The sequence below is a fragment of the Neoarius graeffei genome, chromosome 17 (genome assembly GCF_027579695.1).
Source record: "Neoarius graeffei isolate fNeoGra1 chromosome 17, fNeoGra1.pri, whole genome shotgun sequence".
Lineage (NCBI taxonomy): Eukaryota > Metazoa > Chordata > Actinopteri > Siluriformes > Ariidae > Neoarius > Neoarius graeffei.
In genome coordinates this window covers 44,631,435-44,650,039 of record NC_083585.1, presented here as the reverse complement: position 1 = coordinate 44,650,039, position 18,605 = coordinate 44,631,435, and the positions used below count along the sequence as shown (strand labels likewise).

The following is an 18,605-nucleotide window of genomic DNA, read 5'->3' as shown; positions in this document are numbered from 1 at the left end:
GACTGGGTATTAAAAGAGCGTCTTGGAGTGGCAGCAGCTCTCAGAAGTAAAGATGGGAAGAGGATCACCAATCCCCCTAATTCTGCACCGACAAATAGTGGAGCAATATCAGAAAGGAGTTCGACAGTGTAAAATTGCAAAGAGTTTGAACATATCATCTACAGTGCATAATATCATCAAAAGATTCAGAGAATCTGGAAGAATCTCTGTGCGTAAGGGTCAAGGCCGGAAAACCATACTGGGTGCCCGTGATCTTCGGGCCCTTAGACGGCACTGCATCACATACAGGCATGCTTCTGTATTGGAAATCACAAAATGGGCTCAGGAATATTTCCAGAGAACATTATCTGTGAACACAATTCACCGTGCCATATCTAAACATGATCCAGAAGCGCAGACGTCTTCTCTGGGCCAAGGCTCATTTAAAATGGACTGTGGCAAAGTGGAAAACTGTTCTGTGGTCAGACGAACCAAAATTTGAAGTTCTTGATGGAAATCAGGGACGCTGTGTCATTTGGACTAAAGAGGAGAAGGATGACCCGAGTTGTTATCAGCGCTCAGTTCAGAAGCCTGCATCTCTGATGGTATGGGGTTGCATTAGTGCATGTGGCATGGGCAGCTTACACATCTGGAAAGACACCATCAATGCTGAAAGGCATATCCAGGTTCTCGAGCAACATATGCTCCCATCCAGACGACGTCTCTTTCAGGGAAGACCTTGCATTTTCCAACATGACAATGCCAAACCACATACTGCATCAATTACAGCATCATGGCTGCGTAGAAGAAGGGTCCGGGTACTGAACTGGCCAGCCTGCAGTCCAGATCTTTCACCCATAGAAAACATTTGGCGCATCATATAACGGAAGATACGACAAAAAAGACCTAAGACAGTTGAGCAGCTAGAATCCTACATTAGACAAGAATGGGTTAACATTCCTATCCCTAAACTTGAGCAACTTGTCTCCTCAGTCCCCAGACGTTTACAGACTGTTGTAAAGAGAAAAGGGGATGTCTCACAGCAGTAAACATGGCCTTGTCCCAACTTTTTTGAGATGTGTTGTTGTCATGAAATTTAAAATCGCCTAATTTTTCTCTTTAAATGATACATTTTCTCAGTTTAAACATTTGATATGTCATCTATGTTGTATTCTGAATAGAATATGGAATTTTCAAACTTCCACATCATTGCATTCCGTTTTTATTTACAATTTGTACTTTGTCCCAACTTTTTTGGAATCGGGGTTGTATGTGAACCTCTAGGATTAGCAATTAATTTGAAGGTGAAATTAGAGTCAGGTGTTTTCAGTCAATGGGATGACAATCAGGTGTGAGTGGGCACCCTGTTTTATTTAAAGAACAAGGATTTATCAAAGTCTGATCTTCACAACACATGTTTGTGGAAGTGTATCATGGCACGAACAAAGGAGATTTCTGAGGACCTCAGAAAAAGCGTTGTTGATGCTCATCAGGCTGGAAAAGGCTACAAAACCATCTCTAAAGAGTTTGGACTCCACCAATCCACAGTCAGACAGATTGTGTATAAATGGAGGAAATTCAAGACCATTGTTACCCTCCCCAGGAGTGGTTGACCAACAAAGATCACTTCAAGAGCAAGGCGTGTAATAGTCAGCTAGGTCACAAAGAACCCCAGGGTAACTTCTAAGCAACTGAAGGCCTCTCTCACATTGGCTAATGTTAATGTTCATGAGTCCACCATCAGGAGAACACTGAACAACAATGGTGTGCATGGCAGGGTTGCAAGGAGAAAGCCACTGCTCTCCAAAAAGAATGTTGCTGCTTGTCTGCAGTTTGCTAAAGATCACGTGGACAAGCCAGAAGGCTATTGGAAAAATGTTTTGTGGACGGATGAGACCAAAATAGAACTTTTTAGTTTAAATGAGAAGCGTTATGTTTGGAGAAAGGAAAACACTGCATTCCAGCATAAGAACCGTATCCCATCTGTGAAACATTGTGGTGGTAGTATCATGGTTTGGGCCTGTTTTGCTGCATCTGGGCCAGGATGGCTTGCCATCATTGATGGAACAATGAATTCTGAATTATACCAGCGAATTCTAAAGGAAAATGTCAGGACATCTGTCCATGAACTGAATCTCAAGAGAAGGTGGGTCATGCAGCAAGACAACGACCCTAAGCACACAAGTCGTTCTACCAAAGAATGGTTAAAGAAGAATCAAGTTAATGTTTTGGAATGGCCAAGTCAAAGTCCTGACCTTAATCCAATCGAAATGTTGTGGAAGGACCTGAAGTGAGCAGTTCATGTGAGGAAACCCACCAACATCCCAGAGTTGAAGCTGTTCTGTACGGAGGAATGGGCTAAAATTCCTCCAAGCCGGTGTGCAGGACTGATCAACAGTTACCGGAAACGTTTAGTTGCAGTTATTGCTGCACAAGGGGGTCACACCAGATACTGAAATCAAAGGTTCACATACTTTTGCCACTCACAGATATGTAATATTGGATCATTTTCCTCAATAAATAAATGACCAAGTATAATATTTTTGTCTCATTTGTTTAACTGGGTTCTCTTTATTTACTTTTAGGACTTGTGTGAAAATCTGATGATGTTTTAGGTCTTATTTATGCAGAAATATAGAAAATTCTCAAGTGTTCACAAACTTTCAAGCACCACTGTATGAAACAATTTATTTTTCTATTACAGATCATGTTTAAAAATGTACATGTATTGGGGCACTGGAAAAATCAGAATGAATCTTCTGTTATGTTTTCTATTATTACACCAGGGTATAAGGTGTGTAGGACTGGGGATATTTTTAATTTGCTTATTTGCAAAATTTATTGTAGAGTGTAACAATGAGTGCGTTTATGACTTTTCCTTTTGTCTCATGACTTCTGTGGAACTGCCACCTCAAGTAATTCATTATTTATTCATGAAAACTTTAAACCTATTTGGTGTTGCCAACTTTAACCCTGTGGCTTGGTGTGCATGTTTGTGTATTGGTTCATAATTGCACCTGTGGTACAAGTTGAACTGCAGGGTGCGTACGCAGATACCTTCCATCTGTACACGCCTGCCAGACTGACATCGTGGTCGAGAGACACCACCTCAAACTCATTACTGCAGAGAGAGAGAGAGAGAGAGAGAGAGATAAAGAAACGAGGGGAATCAACAACATTAACATAGACGGCTATGTAAGAACACAGCTGATCATTCCTTCCCCTCCTCAGTGTCTCTGGCTGACCTGTCAGTGAGTGGGAGGCGCTCTGGTGCCCCCTGCTGGAGCGGGAGGAGATGAGGTCTGTGCTGCGAGGTGCTGTTCAACTCAGGCTTGAATTCAGGCTCTCTCTGGGTCGTTGTATGGATCGGCAGAGGCAGGTTGTTCTTCATGGAGGAGTTCGAGTTGAGCTTCAGCGTGGAACAGTCAGAGATGGATGTACTCTCCACACAAGGCTGCAGCTTATACAGATTGCTCTTCCCACTTTTTGCCATGGGCTGTGTCTCATTAGTCACACTAGACGAGTCGCTTTCAATCAGGTTAAATCTGGAGCCTGGAGGGGTTCGAGTGCATTCTGTTCATATTTTAAAATCACCACAAAGTTTAGCATTCTTCACTTATTAAACATAATGGACTGAAAGGTTGGCTAACAGCTGTGTCATTATCTAGCCATGGATACACTGTATATTTGTTCATGATATTAGATCAGAAACTCCACATTAACTTTTTGAGTACTGTGTTAGCATATTTATCTCACTATACAATCATGTAGCATTATTTAGCATTTAGTACCTTAATGTGACTGAATTATAGTCGACTGCAAACATTCATACATGAACAATTAATAGCTTTTGTCCCACAGTATTGTTGAATTTTGGTCAAGAGGTGTCGATTAATTTTCAGCAGCTCTGATGAAGCAAATCACAGGTTGATATTACTCGTTCTTCTACACGACCACAGCTAATTCACAGGAGTTGTACAGGAGACACTGTAGATAATCTAAGGCTAATAATAATTATTCTATCCACATTCACTGGATATGAGCAATCGCAAGCTCTGATTGGCTACTCTACTACTAGGCTATCAGCTCATATACTGTGAGTAGAGAAAAACAAAATGGCGGCGCGTGTTGCTGAAGCAGCCGAGAACGAAATAAAAACTCTACTCGAAAACAAAACCCCAAAAAATGCAACAAAATATGGAATAAAACTATTTGATGATACCGTAAGAATGTATCTTTTTAAAAATTTTTCAGGAATTATTATAGCATTTTTCACAAATTGTTACTGTCATTTTGCCGGTTTGTTTATATTCTCAGTGGAAATTACACTAAGTAACTTTAAAAACGCACATTGATAAAACTTGCTGAATTCGTGCTGAGTTTATCTCAAGAAGAAAAGAAATATATCACAATGGAAAAATAACTTCGTTCCGCCCGAATAAGTTCCAAATCTGTGCTCAAATCAGAATTTAAGGGAGTTGTACTCAATAACGTACAATATGACTCGGGTAGTCAATGACATGGACAGGCTTTAATTTTCAAACAAATTTTGCATACACTGTACACACACAATCTTGCCTATAAATACCCGGGGGAAATGATGGGAAAATTGTCATTATTGAAGATGCCACGCCTAAGCCAAAATCAACGTGAACAGGCCATCGGGATGTTGCGTGCCGGAAGTACACAGACAGAGGTCGCCCGGCACTTCGGTGTTCATCATTCGACCATTTCCCGTTTGAGTCAGCGTTACAGACAGACAGGGAGCACCAGGGATCGTCCACGCCCTGGTCAGCCTCGAGTCACGACGCCAGTTCAGGATCAGCACATCAGGCTAGCTCACCTCCGTGACAGATTCCTGACACCCTCAGTCACTGCTGCTGAGACCCCTGGACGACACAGACCCAGAATCTCCAGCATGACGGTCCAAACATGGACCAACTGTCACTTTGAATTTTTTTATTGTGAATTAATTCTTGAGTTTGACAATAAATGTCCTTTATCGATGTTTCAAGATGTGTGTGCATTACATACAATATCATAAATTTCAAATATATGCATGGATCTAAAGTGATATCGTGTTGAATTCCATTGTGCGTTTTTAAAGTTACTTAGTATATTTTGCCCAACATTTTGTATAAAGTTTTTATTTACTGAATTTGCAAAAGAATAAAAATGCTCTGTTTCTCAAAATCCAGCGAATGTGGATATAATAAAACAGTTACTCCACTCAATCTTGTCATACATGGCTTATCAGTTTGTTTATGACTCGATTTCATGGAATAACTGCTAAATAGATTAACAACTGTAAGAGACAGAAAAGGAGAAGCTGGTGAAGGAAAAATTGTTGATAGCTGCAGTGATAAAAGGAACTAACTTCTCACGGACGTTCCACAACATTAAATGTAACTATAAATGGAGTACGCATCATGCTTTAAAAAATTGAAACTTATAATCATTGGCAAATCGTTGTGGTACAACTGGAAAGTGCTTCCAGATATTACAGGATACTTTGTATCAGGCAGCATTACATCTCCTTGACATTTGATTATCTTCCTATAATCGGACGTCCTTTCATGATTTAAACACTACAACGTATACCCAGCTTAGAAAATAAAAACTGATTTGTCCAAGACTGTGAAAATAGAGCTCATTTATGTATTATTTAATTTGACACACATCATTTTAAATGGCAAAGAAACACACTAATTCTGCGCTCACCAAAGCCGTCCTGCTTTCCCAGCTCATTACGGAGGACTTCGCCAGACGCTCTAAGGCGCAGCATCTCAGGATTTTCACTGAGGTTACAAGGAGCCTGGTGCTCCCACCGAACATCTCCATGTGCCTCCATGTTCCTCTTAGGATCCAGAGATGTACTCTGGTTCTTCTCCTCCTCCTCCTCCTCCTCCCTGTTCTCATTCCGAGCCTCCACCTCATTCCTGGTGATGGGGAGCTGGGAATAGGTGGCGTTGGCAATCATGCTTGCCAGTGGAGGCTGCTCCTGGGTGGATGATGCTGGGGTGGAGGATACGTGAGGCACCGTGTACTCGTACGTAATGTGAGGCATCTTTCCATTAAGGTTGTAATACTTTATAAGACAAAAAAAAAAAAAAAAAAGCACCTCAGTACACTGAGTCAATGAGTAAACCATTTTAAGGATTTATGTGCAGGAGTGCATGCATGACATGAAAATCGATTACCAGTAGGTTTGTGTAACTTATAATTAACATCATGATAATTTCCTAAACACTTCGAATGGTTTACAATACTATAACAATAATGTACTGGGGGAAAAATACATGGTAAAAATCACAATGCTTATTTATAGAAATGATGGTGAATTATTATTTGCATTTGCAGTTGCATGAACTTTGGGGTGATCTGGCTTTTTATGAGTTCATGCCAGAATTTCATCAATGATGAAATGACAATTCAAAAATTCAACTCCGACTTGGAAAGTTCAATGGCAGCCATTTCTAAGGCAACACACACACACATACCACCAAAATAAGTATGATGACCACCATGATAGCTAGCAGTTAACTGAATCATATTTAATGATCTTTCAATTGTTTAGAATACAAAGTTAAATTGTATCCCCTGCTATTTTGTTGTTTATGTATTTGTTTATTGTGTGCCTAATGGAAAGGCTGCCAGAAACGATGGCATCCCCCCTGAGGTACTGAAGTCTTGCAGGCAGGCCTTACTACCACACCTTTACGAACTACTGTGCCACTGCTGGGAAGAAGGCTGTGTCCCCCAAGACATGCGTGATTCACTCCTTATTACCATCTACAAGAATAAAGGTGACCGCGGAGACTGTAACAACTTTCGTGGAATCTCCCTCCTCGTCATCATCGGTAAAATATTTGCCCATGTCATATTGGAACGCCTACAGCCTCTTGCCGCCCGTGTCTACCCAGAGTCTCAGTGCGGATTCAGGAGTTGCAGATCAACTGTGGATATGATCTTTTCTTTACGCCAGCTCCAAGAGAAATGTTGCGAGCAACAGCAGCCACTATACATTGCCTTCATTGACCTAATGAAGGCCTTCAATCTAGTTAGCAGAAGTGGACTCTTTGCAATCCTTTAAAAAATCATCTGTCCCCCGAAACTTTGCAGGTTGGTTCAATCTTTCCATGATGGAATGTGCTGCACAGTTCGCTTCAATGGAACAACTTCTGACCCATTTCCAGTGCAAAGCAAGGCTGCATTTTGACACCAACCCTGTTCGGGATATTCTTCTCCATGCTCCTTGACTTTGCGTTTGGTGACTGTGATGAGGGTGTCTATCTACGCACTAGAGCAGATGGAAGGCTCTTTAATATTGCCAGGCTCCGTGCTAAGACAAAAGTCAGGAAGATCCTCATTCGTGAGCTGCTCTTTGCAGATGACACAGCCTTGACGTCACATTCGGAAATGGGCCTTCAACACCTAGTGGACTGATTCTCCTTTGCCTGTAAAGAGTTTGGCTTGTCAATAAGCACTAAGAAGACCAAGATCCTGGCTCAGGGTGCTGACCACCCTCCCGTAATTTCCACTGACGACAGCATTGTAGAGATAGTTGAGAGCTTCACTTATCTGGGCTCTACCATCACAAGTTCTCTTTCACTGGACACTTAAATAAACGCAAGGCTCAGCAAAGCTTCAGGAGTCATGGGTAGGCTAAATAAAAGAGTTTGGACCAACAACCAGCTATCGTCTAATACAAAACTCTGAGTTTGCCATGCCTGTGTTCTATCCACCCTATTGTACGGCAGCGAATCCTGGACTGCTTATACCAGACAAGAAAAACACCTAAACAGCTTCCACCTCTGTTGCCTCAGACGTATCCAGAACATCTCTTGGCAGGACAAGGTAACAAATACGGAAGTCCTCGAATGAGCTAGCATTCCGAGCATGTACACCCTGCTGATACAGAGATGCCTCAGGTGGCTAGGGCACGTACACCGCATGGATTGTGGACAGATCCCAAAGGATATCCTCTATGGCGAACTTTGCAAAGGGTCTCGCCCTGTTGGAAGACCAGTCCTCCGTTATAAAGACGTTTGTAAAAGAGACTTAAAGTGCGTCTGCATTGATCCTAATTCATAGGAGACCGTTGCGGCCTCACGGGTCTCGTGGAAAGCTTGCTTGAGGGAAGGGCTTGCGAGGGCTGAGTTGACCAGAAGCGAACATCTAAAGTTAAAGAGAGCTGCCCGCAAGGCAAAGGCACTATCAGCATCTAATAAATCTTCTGACTTTGTCTGCATGATCTGCGACAGAGACTGCCATTCTAGGATTGGACTTCATAGCCATTCTAGGAAGTGCAGCAGCACCTAAAAGTACTACGTCCTTCTGGACGTACGGATGCTGACGACGGGGATTATTGTGTGACTTCACAACTCAAGTCAAATCTTACAGCAAAATCAGTCTCCATCAAATTTTCCAACATATGCACAGTTTTAGCAAGAAGGTTGTGGTAATTGTCATAAATCTGACATGAACACATTGATGTATCTAACAGCTAGCTAGCAGGTTACAGTCATTTCCAGTCAGGTTGTATTCTGTTGTCAGCTAAAGGTAACCAGAATAAGAAAATGAGTCAAAGAAATAATTTTTTTTTTAAAAAGAAGAGGAGTAATGGTTCTATTAGGAGCAGTACATACCTATATACCTACCATGACGTTCAGGCCCTGCTGGGTAGGACCCTGGGCTATGATGTACTCAAAGCCGTCTGAAAAGAGGTTAACTGGCCTCCGGTACTTAAACACTGTTCCTGCTATGGGGAAGTTGCGCGGGTTGTCGATTACAGTGTTTCCATTAAAGAAGAAGTGGCCAGCTTCATCAGACAGAGCTAAATGGGACAGTATGACCAAAATGAGCCCACAAACACTCAGCTGCTGATCATACTGGATTTTCTTTATTAATTTGTTTTTGCTCTCTAGCAGATGCTGAAATGCAACAAAGCCTAAATGTAATGTCTTAATTCTAATTAACAGTTATTCCAGGAAATCAAGTTGTACACGAGCTGATAGGTGACGAGGCGCGTAGCACCAAGTAGGCTATAAGCCATGTACGACAAGATTGAGTGGAATAACTGTTTTATTCTATCCACATTCACTGGATTTTGAGAAACATAGCTTTTTTTTTTTTTGCAAATTCAATCAATAAAAACTTTATACAAAACGTCCGACAAAATCATTTCCTTTTAGAATGTAACCAAACTGGTGAAATGACAGTAGCAATTTGTGAAAAAATGCTATAATAATAATTCTTGAAAAAAGAGACATTCTTACCATCAAACACTTTTATTCCATATTTTGTTGCTTTTTTAGTATTTTTTTTTTTGTATTTTATTTAGTATTTTCGAATAGTTTTTTATTTCGTCCTCGGCTGGTTCAGCAACACGCTCCGCCATTTTGTTTTTCTCTACTCACGGTACATGAGCTGATATCCTAGTAGTAGAGTAGCCAATCAGCGTGCACGATTGCTCATATCCAGTGAACGTGGATAGAATAATGCACGTTAGCCTAACTGTAATTTGCCAATTTGTTATTAGATAGATAATTTTCTCCCCAATTTAGTCTTGGCCAATTCCATCCCACCCACCACTTAGGTCTCCCCATCATACGACAGCTATCAGTTCTGGATAGTGAGGGCAATATATGCTTCATCTAAGACACGTGAAGCATCTTTCCAAACTGCTGCTCATCCTGCATCATGGTGCATCATAGCACGCTCAGAGGAAAGCGTTATTCACATACATGATGCATACAGACACCCATGATTGGTCGCTGTGATTGACAGGAAAGAGCATATGCCATCGCTGCCACTCCATTACTCTCGGACTCCCAGCTGCTGATAGTTGTGGCATCATCAGGATTTGGACTCCAGATAATAGAGCAAACGCTTTGCTGTTGCACCACTCGCCACAAATTGACCCAGACTAGACTAAAGCACTAGGAGACTCTAAAGCATCATTTTAGAAGTGGTACAAGTGGTACAAAATAAAAATACTGGTAGTTAAATGCAATTTACAGGCGCATATGAGTGATACTTATTATGCATTAATGTGTTTGATCATATGGTTCCTGTGTTGTGTATGCTTTCTTTTCTACCACCATTCTGAATTAATGAAGATTTTACCCAAGATGTTTTCAGTCTTTCGCCGCTCGACAATCTGGATGTCCGTGGCTCCAACAGGTATATTAGTTATAAAGGCATAGCCTGATGAATCATAGAGAAAAAAAAAGAAAAAAAACCCCAATGATATCAAATTAGTCTTAGTATTTTAGTGTCACTACAAAATCAGCTTCCTGGTCAAAGTAAACACCTTTTGTTCGATATACTATGTGAAAGTAATGATTTCATTGAATGTTCTGTTTCGAAATGAGAAATGTTGTCAAAGGTTTCTGAATTTTATAATGTTATTTAAAAGGATGGTTATGGTGCAGTTGGATGGAAAATGAGGGCCCTTGAAAAAGACCCTTAACCCTGAACTGCTCAGCTCTGAGCTCAGATTGTATTCTGGCCAGCTTGTAAGCTGCTTTGGATAGCAGCGCCAGCCAAATGAATAGATGTCAGTGTAAAAACAGGGCCTCCAATTTTCAGCTGAAATGTGTTCATATAAAAAACTGAAGCACATAATGAATACTCCCAACAAAACATATGAAAAAGAAAAGATGATGGTGTTGAGACGATGGCATTGGGAAAAAGAGAACCCAGGCCCACGGTTAAAACACTGCAGGATGACAGGGTCCCAGTGTGCAATCATTACTATGATTTTAAATCTCATTGTCTGTTGTTGTTGTTTCTTTTTTGTCCATGGTCCCTCCAGGCCTTGGTTCGCCGTGGGCGATGCCTGTGCTCCCAGCTATGGACTGCAGTGAGCTTGTTGCTCATTTTACATCGTGGTTGTCCAGCGCTCTGTGCTTTAACGTTTGGTGTGATGTTCTGAGCGATGTTGCTCGGTGGCGTCGCAGCGGCTGTGCAGGCGGTTTGGACATACCAGCGCTCTGCGTGGCGGAGCTTCTCTGCTCGCTTTGTGGATCCATGGCGTGGTGTTCAAGCGATATTGCTGACGGCGTCACGGCGGCGGTGCTGGAGATGTGGGACTCGTTTTCGTGCGCCTTTTGGTGGGACTGTGGCTGCTACACCACGGGAACTACATCCTGAGCCCTACTTGGTGGACTTTTTACCTTTTATTTTTTTTTTAATTTATTTATTTATTATTTATTATTATTATTTTTTTCCTTGTCTATAATTGTAAAGTGTCCTTGGGTTTCTTGAAAGGCGCTATATAAATTTAACAATTATTATTATTATTATTTATGTGAAAATCTTGTGTTCTGTGTAAACATGCATTTAGTAACATTTGTGACCTCTTAGTGGTAGTATAAGATATACCTAACTGTGTGATCCCTTTCCGGTAAGATCCTGAGATCCGGTAGCAGGTGTCACCGTTTCCACCGCAGATGCCACATTTGTCTACAGATTTACTGGAGTACAGTTTCCCATCACACCCCACCACCTGTATGTGGACAGAGACACAGGAAGCTGGTACAGACATGGAGTCAAGCTAGATATTTTTAAGACTAATATATAGTATATAACAGTTATTCCACAAAATCGAGTCGTACATGAGCTGATAGCTGAGGAGATGCGTAGCGCCGAGTTGGCTATAAGCTATGTATGACGAGATTGAGTGGAATAACTGTTTTATTCTATCCACATTCACTGGATTTTGAGAAACAGAGCATTTTTATTTTTTGAAAATTTGATAAATAAAAACTTTATACAAAACGTCCGACAAAATCATTTCCGCTTAGAATATAAACAAACCGATGAAATGACAGTAGCAATTTGTGGAAAATGCTATAATAATTATAATAATAATAATAATTCATGAAAAAATAAAAAAGATATGTTCTTACCATCAAATACTTTTATTCCATATTTTGTTGCTTTTTTTTGGTATTTTTTGGGGTTATGTTTTCAAGTAGAGTTTTTATTTCGTTCTCGGTTGGTTCAGCAACACGCTCCGCCATTTTCTTCTTCAGGGTTTTTTGGCGGTTGGCAAACCAACTTAAAGGTGCATTACTGCCACTGACTGGGCTGGAGTGTGGAACAGGAGATATTGGGGGGGGACGGGACTATATGCTTTTAGCCATTTCTGTTTCTTTTAAATACTTGATAAAGTGATATATCTGACTTGATGCGCTCCACCATTTTGTTTTTTTCTATTCACAGTATATGAGCTGATAGCCAAGTAGTAGAGTAGCCAATCAGAGCATGTGATTGGTCATATCCAGTGAATGTGGATAGAACAACCTAATGCACAGGAACCCCTTTTTAAACTGTTGTCTTTTGGTAGTCATCACTACTGATACCAAAATGAGTAACCTACTTAGTGTTCATCAATCAGAGGCATCATGGAACATGTTTAATTCTGTTTGCTTGTTGCTGCAAGCAATGAACTCCTCATGCTGAGTTTTTATGTTATACCATTTAAGCAGTATCTTTACTCACTATCACGAGGGCAAGCAACCTGAAGGCCCAGAGCGGTATCAGTGAGTGCACTCCTTAAAGGGGAACTGAAGTCATTTTTAAACTTGCTTTATTTCTTAATTAACGTGTTCTTCAATTATGTTTTCGGTTTTATTAACCTTATATTGTGACTCGTATTGGCATATTATATTACATTTATTAGCCTTTTCGGTTTTTAGCCATGTTGAATATAGTTCGTATGGTCCACAGTACTCGTCGCTTATCCGCGCGACCTTCACGAGACTTCAAACGTGAAGTGTCAGCGCCGCCATTTTGAAAACTGTTTACACAGCGGCCAGATCGCCATATCATTCCAATTTAGATTCATTTCGAGATTTGCCAGCTTCATCAGTGATGGAGTGTCAGTCCTATGCGCTGTGGCGCGTGCACCTAATGGCGCACCTCGGGCTGTGTGCGTGCCGAGTGGACTCCAGCACGCGTGCCATGAACAAGGCGCACCTGAGCTCAATTAAGGAACTATATGTTTGCCTATTTAAGGACTGTGCTGATGCATTTGCATCGCGAAGTATTACAATACGCATTACCGAGCCTTTCTACCCGTTGTCTTGATTTCCTGTTTCACGATCCTTGTGCATGTTTCTCGTTCTTGTCCTCGCTTAGCCTTTGATGTACCGTTTGCGCCTCGACTGACCCTTTTGCCCGCATTCTTGTTTTTGATCTTGGCTGCCGTTTTGGATTGTTTGCCTGTGTGTATATTGTCTCACTGTATATATTTATTCTGCACTTTATTAAACTGTATACTTCAGCACATACATCCGCCTCCCTCGCGTACGTAACATGGAGATTATTCCATACGACTTCGAACCAACGTGGAGTAGAGAAGAGTTGGAAAGACGACAGGATAAGGACGAGTCCGTCACGCTGGTATTTACATCATTACCGTCGCACAATTAAAACGTGCCAGATCAGGTGGCTGGTGGGTTTTCAAAATAATAAATACATGCATGTATTTTTGTGATAAATACATATTATACTGAGCGCATTTCCAACATAATCCTCACTAAGGTTTCGGACAGTACTACAAAATGGCGTCCCCACTATATAGTGCCCTATATAGTGAGTAGGGAGCGATTTCGGACGCAGGGAAAACTTCCGGCTCGATTACATCAGCATTCGAAAGAGGGCGCGCGCATCGGCATTGGCAGATGTTGGTCACTTTGATTTCCGCTGTATGTTTTACTTCCGTCCTACGATTAGTCCTACGAATCTCGTTTACGGCCGTTGCTTTGACATATGGACTGATATATTACAGAGCATATTTCAAACACTCATAACTTGCTATAGCAGCGACAAAATAGCTGTCAGAAAAGCATTCCTGTATTTAATAAAATGAGATAAATAGAATTTTGATGATAAAAACAATTTTGCCTTCAGTTCTCCTTTAATTCTTATGTTTGTTCGTTTTACTCAGAAAAATAGCGAGGTATGCAGTTGTATTATTATAAGCACATTATGTGGTTATTTTCGTTCAGAAATGGGAAAAAATCTGTCATTAATGTAGCAATTAAACATGGAAAAGGATTGGATAGATTCTGTTACAGGTCAGAATCATCGATCAGGTGGAATTTTTCAACCTAGATTAGAATTTTTAACCCAGGTCATAATTTGCTATTTGTATTAAGGAGATTTACTGTATCTAGGGTTAGGTTTAGGATTTGGGAAGACTTTGTATTTTGAACTACTTGATAACGTAATAAGACTGGACTCATTAATAAATTCAAAATAGATATCTTTCCTTCCATCACAATCATCGCTGGTCTAGTGGTTAAGGTGTCTGGTGAAGAACCAGTAGGTTCTGAGTTTGAATCCTGGTTGAAACCAGATGTTGGTCACTTTGATTTCCGCTGTATGTTTTACTTCCGTCCTACGATGTTTCGCACAGGTCTCAGCGAATCTCGTTTACAGCCATTGCTTTGACATATGGACTGATATATTACATAGCGTATTCCAAACGCTCATAACTTGCTACAGCAGTGACAAAATAGCTATCAAAAATGCATTCCTATATTTAATAAAATGAGATAAATATAATTTTGATAATAAAAAAATTAGCTTTCAGTTCCCCTTTAAAAATGTGTGCAAGGTGCCATGAATTGCACTTTGACTCACAAGCAAAGTGTAGACCCTTGCAAAAGGAGGTGTGCTCACAGAAGTGAAGTGCTCTAATGGTCTAATTTTCCTGTCACTGCTCCACGCTCACTATTACCTCTGCAGTGTAACCCATATAATCTAAATGCCTTGAGGGAAAAATAATAATTTCAAACAATATGGCTGCCTTCCAATTATTAACATTTTTCATGGATTGCTAAGTTAGAGGTTAACGGCTGCATTCTATTATAGCCTGACAAAACCTTACTAAGTTGACTATGCATGGAAAGAAATGCCATCTCATCCTAAACCCAAGGTGGAGGTGATTTCTGAATGGTGTAGCCTTCTAGAAGGAGGGGTAGTGTGTAACCTGGCACTGGCCCTCAATGCAGACGCCCTTGTAGACACCATTCCTGCAAAAGGTCCCGTCGTGTGCCGGAACCAATAGCTGTCTCTCTCCCGTGGTGGTGGTGCACTGCAGGTCACACGGCTTGCTGGAAATGCTGATGTAATCATCTGGACAGGACATGACATCATTAATGCTGTTAATCTTTAGACTCTGGAGGGTTCTGCTGGAGATTGAAGTTAGTCATTGTGTCATAGAAAGGCCTCTTTTGTTTCTTAGAAGCCAAGGGATTCGGAAAGAAACCCAAACGCCCATCTCTGAGATGTGAGACTATGGAACGGCTGTCCTGGAGCCAAGAATGGAAGATCTCTGTGTCTAATAACTAAGCCAAATAGAGACAGATTTTTAAAAAGGACCATCAGAGAGCAATGGAAAGATAAGGCCTGGCATGCGCTGTTATCCGAAATAGGCTTTTGGTGATTCAGACCGTCAGGAAAGCAAAGGTGAGGAGAACAGGTGGCAGAAACTGGCAGGAGTTCTGACTGCATCTTACACCCTCCTCAAACGTGCTTATTACAGCACACTGAGCTGTTCTGTTAGCTCTTGGTGTCCCGACATTTTACTAAGACACCGCATGTTTTTTTCCCTTCAATTTGTCACCTGTCTTTAGTTCCAGTTAGACTACTACACTCATTAATTTGTGCTAGCAGCACTGATGCAAACTGTTAATCTCACTCAGGATCCTTCTATCTTCTTATTATTCTTATTCTTATTATTAATTTGCGCTAAGGGTGGCACGGTGGTGTAGTGGTTAGCGCTGTCGCCTCACAGCAAGAAGGTCCGGGTTCGAGCCCCGTGGCCGACGAGGGCCTTTCTGTGCAGAGTTTGCATGTTCTCCCCGTGTCCGCGTGGGTTTCCTCCGGGTGCTCCGGTTTCCCCCCACAGTCCAAAGACATGCAGGTTAGGTTAACTGGTGACTCTAAATTGACCGTAGGTGTGAATGTGAGTGTGAATGGTTGTCTGTGTCTATGTGTCAGCTCTGTGATGACCTGGTGACTTGTCCAGGGTGTACCCCGCCTTTCGCCCATAGTCAGCTGGGATAGGCTCCAACTTGCCTGCGACCCTGTAGAACAGGATAAAGCGGCTAGAGATAATGAGATGAGATTAATTTGCGCTAGCAGCGCTGGTGCAAATTGTTACCCTCACTCAGGATCTTTCTACTTTCTTCTTCCTCTTCTTATTATGATTATTATCATCCTAACATTTTTACAACGCTATATCTCCCTCAGTTTTCAACCAGTCATCACCAAATTTCACATGAAGAACACCTCTGGGCTGAATTAAATTGCTCTGACTTTTGGTGCTGATCTGGATCATTGAACCATGAAAAACAGACTTTTTTCCTTATCAAGTGTCATTCTCTATCTTTTACCGTTCTGGATCTATAGGGTGGTGACCAGATGTCCCGGTTTGTAAGAGCTAGCACAAATTACTGTGACTTTAGTCACAGTTTCTATCTAGTTCATGTTGTAGTTGCTTTAGCAGATGCTTTTCTCCAAAGTGACTTACAGTTGAGTTGAGCAGATGAGAATGAAAGGTCTTGCTCGAAGACTCATCAGTGACAGCTTCAGAAGAGTCCAAAGCTCTAAGCCACCACTGTAATTTTTCTCATTTTTATATTATTAAAAATATTCATTTTTAATGCAATTGTTCTGCTTTTTATGGTACTTGTTATTTATATATGGTATTACTGAGCCCCGTGTCCAGCGTTTAAAAGCAAACGTCATGATCTTGGCTGATCACAAGTTGTGTAAATTTTGTTTTGGCTGAATGGTTTTTCTAATAACTGGGTTCTAAGGCCAAACTAGCCCTTGAGGAATATACCATTATAGTGCCCTGTCACACTACGACGTTCTCACCAGCGTTCGAGTAACGTGTTGCGAAACGCAGAGGAACGTCGAGAACGTTAGAAAAAAGTTACAAGAAAGTTAGACGAGCGTCGGCAAACGTTGGGGAATGTCGAGGGACGTCGGCGAACGCTGAGGGTGAAAAATAGTTTTGGGTGTGCACAAAAATTCAGGACGTTCTATCAAAACGCTACTTACACGTTAGAGGAACGTTACACGAAAGTTTGCGGGCGTTACTCGAACGTTACTCGAAAGTCAGGACGTTCCCTGGACGCTAGGCGGACGCCGGCCCATCAGGGTCGAGTGTCCAGCGCGTGCCTAGCGCTTGGGTAACGCTTGCCTAATGCCTGTGTAACGTCCATCGAACGTCTGTCCAGCGTGTCGCCAACGTTTTTCAGCGTTCGTCAGCGTTCGCCGAGCGTTCTTAACGCTCATGTAACGCTCTTTCAACATCTTTCTAACGTCTGTCAGCGTTCTGAATTTTTCCAGCGTCTGTGTAACGTCCATGTAGCATCCTTGTAACGCGCCTGTAACCTACTGGTAGCGTTCAGGAGCATTTGGCAGGCACTTGCCAGAAATATATTTAAAAGGGGCTTGCAGAGGCCACCGACAGTCCTGTTGGAACTTTCACAGAGTGAAGACTTCCAAACAATGACAGACCAAGAGAAACACCAGTATGCTGTTGCTGCTCTCATGCATCACAACAACCTCCTGCAGTTGGCATTGCACCAGGTTAAGATGTCCAAGGCAGAGGCAAAGAAGAAAAGGAAGAGGAGAGGGAGAAAGAGCTGGGTGAGACCCTGGATAGGAAGGCGACCACAGTTTGGTGTTTATGACAAGCTGATGGCTGAACTCCGAGCTGAAGACCAAGCCTCCTTCCACAACTTCCTGCGCATGCCAGCAGTGATGTTTGATGAGCTGAGACAGAGAGTTGGTCCCAGGATCACCAAGAAGGACACTCGCTTTAGACCGGCCCTCGACCCTGGTATGAAGCTGGCCCTGACTTTGCGACACCTTGCCTCTGGTGACAGCTATGCTTCACAGAAGTTTGCCTGGAGAGTACCTCACAACACACAGTCACTGGTGGTCAGAGAGGTTTGCCATGCCATACTGGACGAGTACCTGGATGAGATGCTGACCTGCCCCAGTACGCCAGAAGAGTGGAAGGAAGTTGCTGACAGATTCTATCAGAGGTGGAACTTCCCCCATGTCCTGGGAGCACTAGATGGCAAGCATGTGGCCATTAGGTGTCCTGCAGAGAGTGGCTCCTTGTATTACAACTACAAGGGGTTCTATTCCATCGTGTTGCTGGCCCTTGTGGATTCTGACTACAAGTTCCTGTGGGCAGATCTTGGAGGCCTGGGATCAGCATCTGATGCCCAGATCTACAACTCCAGTGAGCTGAAACATGGAGCTGAAGAAGACCTGCTTGGGTTTCCACAGCCTATACCTCTCCCACAAGACACTACAGATGTTCCATACTTCTTCATTGGAGATGACGCCTTTGCCCTGAGAGCCTACATGATGAAGCCCTACAGTCTCCGTGGTCTATCACAGGAGGAGCGCATTTTCAACTACAGACTGTCGAGAGCCAGGAGGGTCGTGGAGAACGCCTTTGGGATCCTTGCCAACAGGTTCCAGGTGATTCTTGGCACTATGCAGCACAAGCCAGAGACTGTGAAGCTGATAGTGAAGACCTGCTTGGTCCTTCACAACTTGATGAGGGTCAGATATCC

General features: G+C 42.2%; 1 protein-coding gene across 1 annotated transcript in view; it reads right to left on the bottom strand.

The window, feature by feature from the left end:
- si:ch211-267e7.3 (ADAMTS-like protein 2) overlaps nt 1-18,605 on the bottom strand; it is a 104,855-nt gene that overhangs the window by 31,649 nt on the left and 54,601 nt on the right. Inside the window, 7 exon segments of the mRNA XM_060943512.1 lie at nt 2,997-3,100; nt 3,225-3,531; nt 5,701-6,067; nt 8,640-8,815; nt 10,108-10,188; nt 11,368-11,491; nt 14,987-15,132. Of these exon segments, the coding sequence (XP_060799495.1) occupies nt 2,997-3,100; nt 3,225-3,531; nt 5,701-6,067; nt 8,640-8,815; nt 10,108-10,188; nt 11,368-11,491; nt 14,987-15,132 (1,305 nt within the window).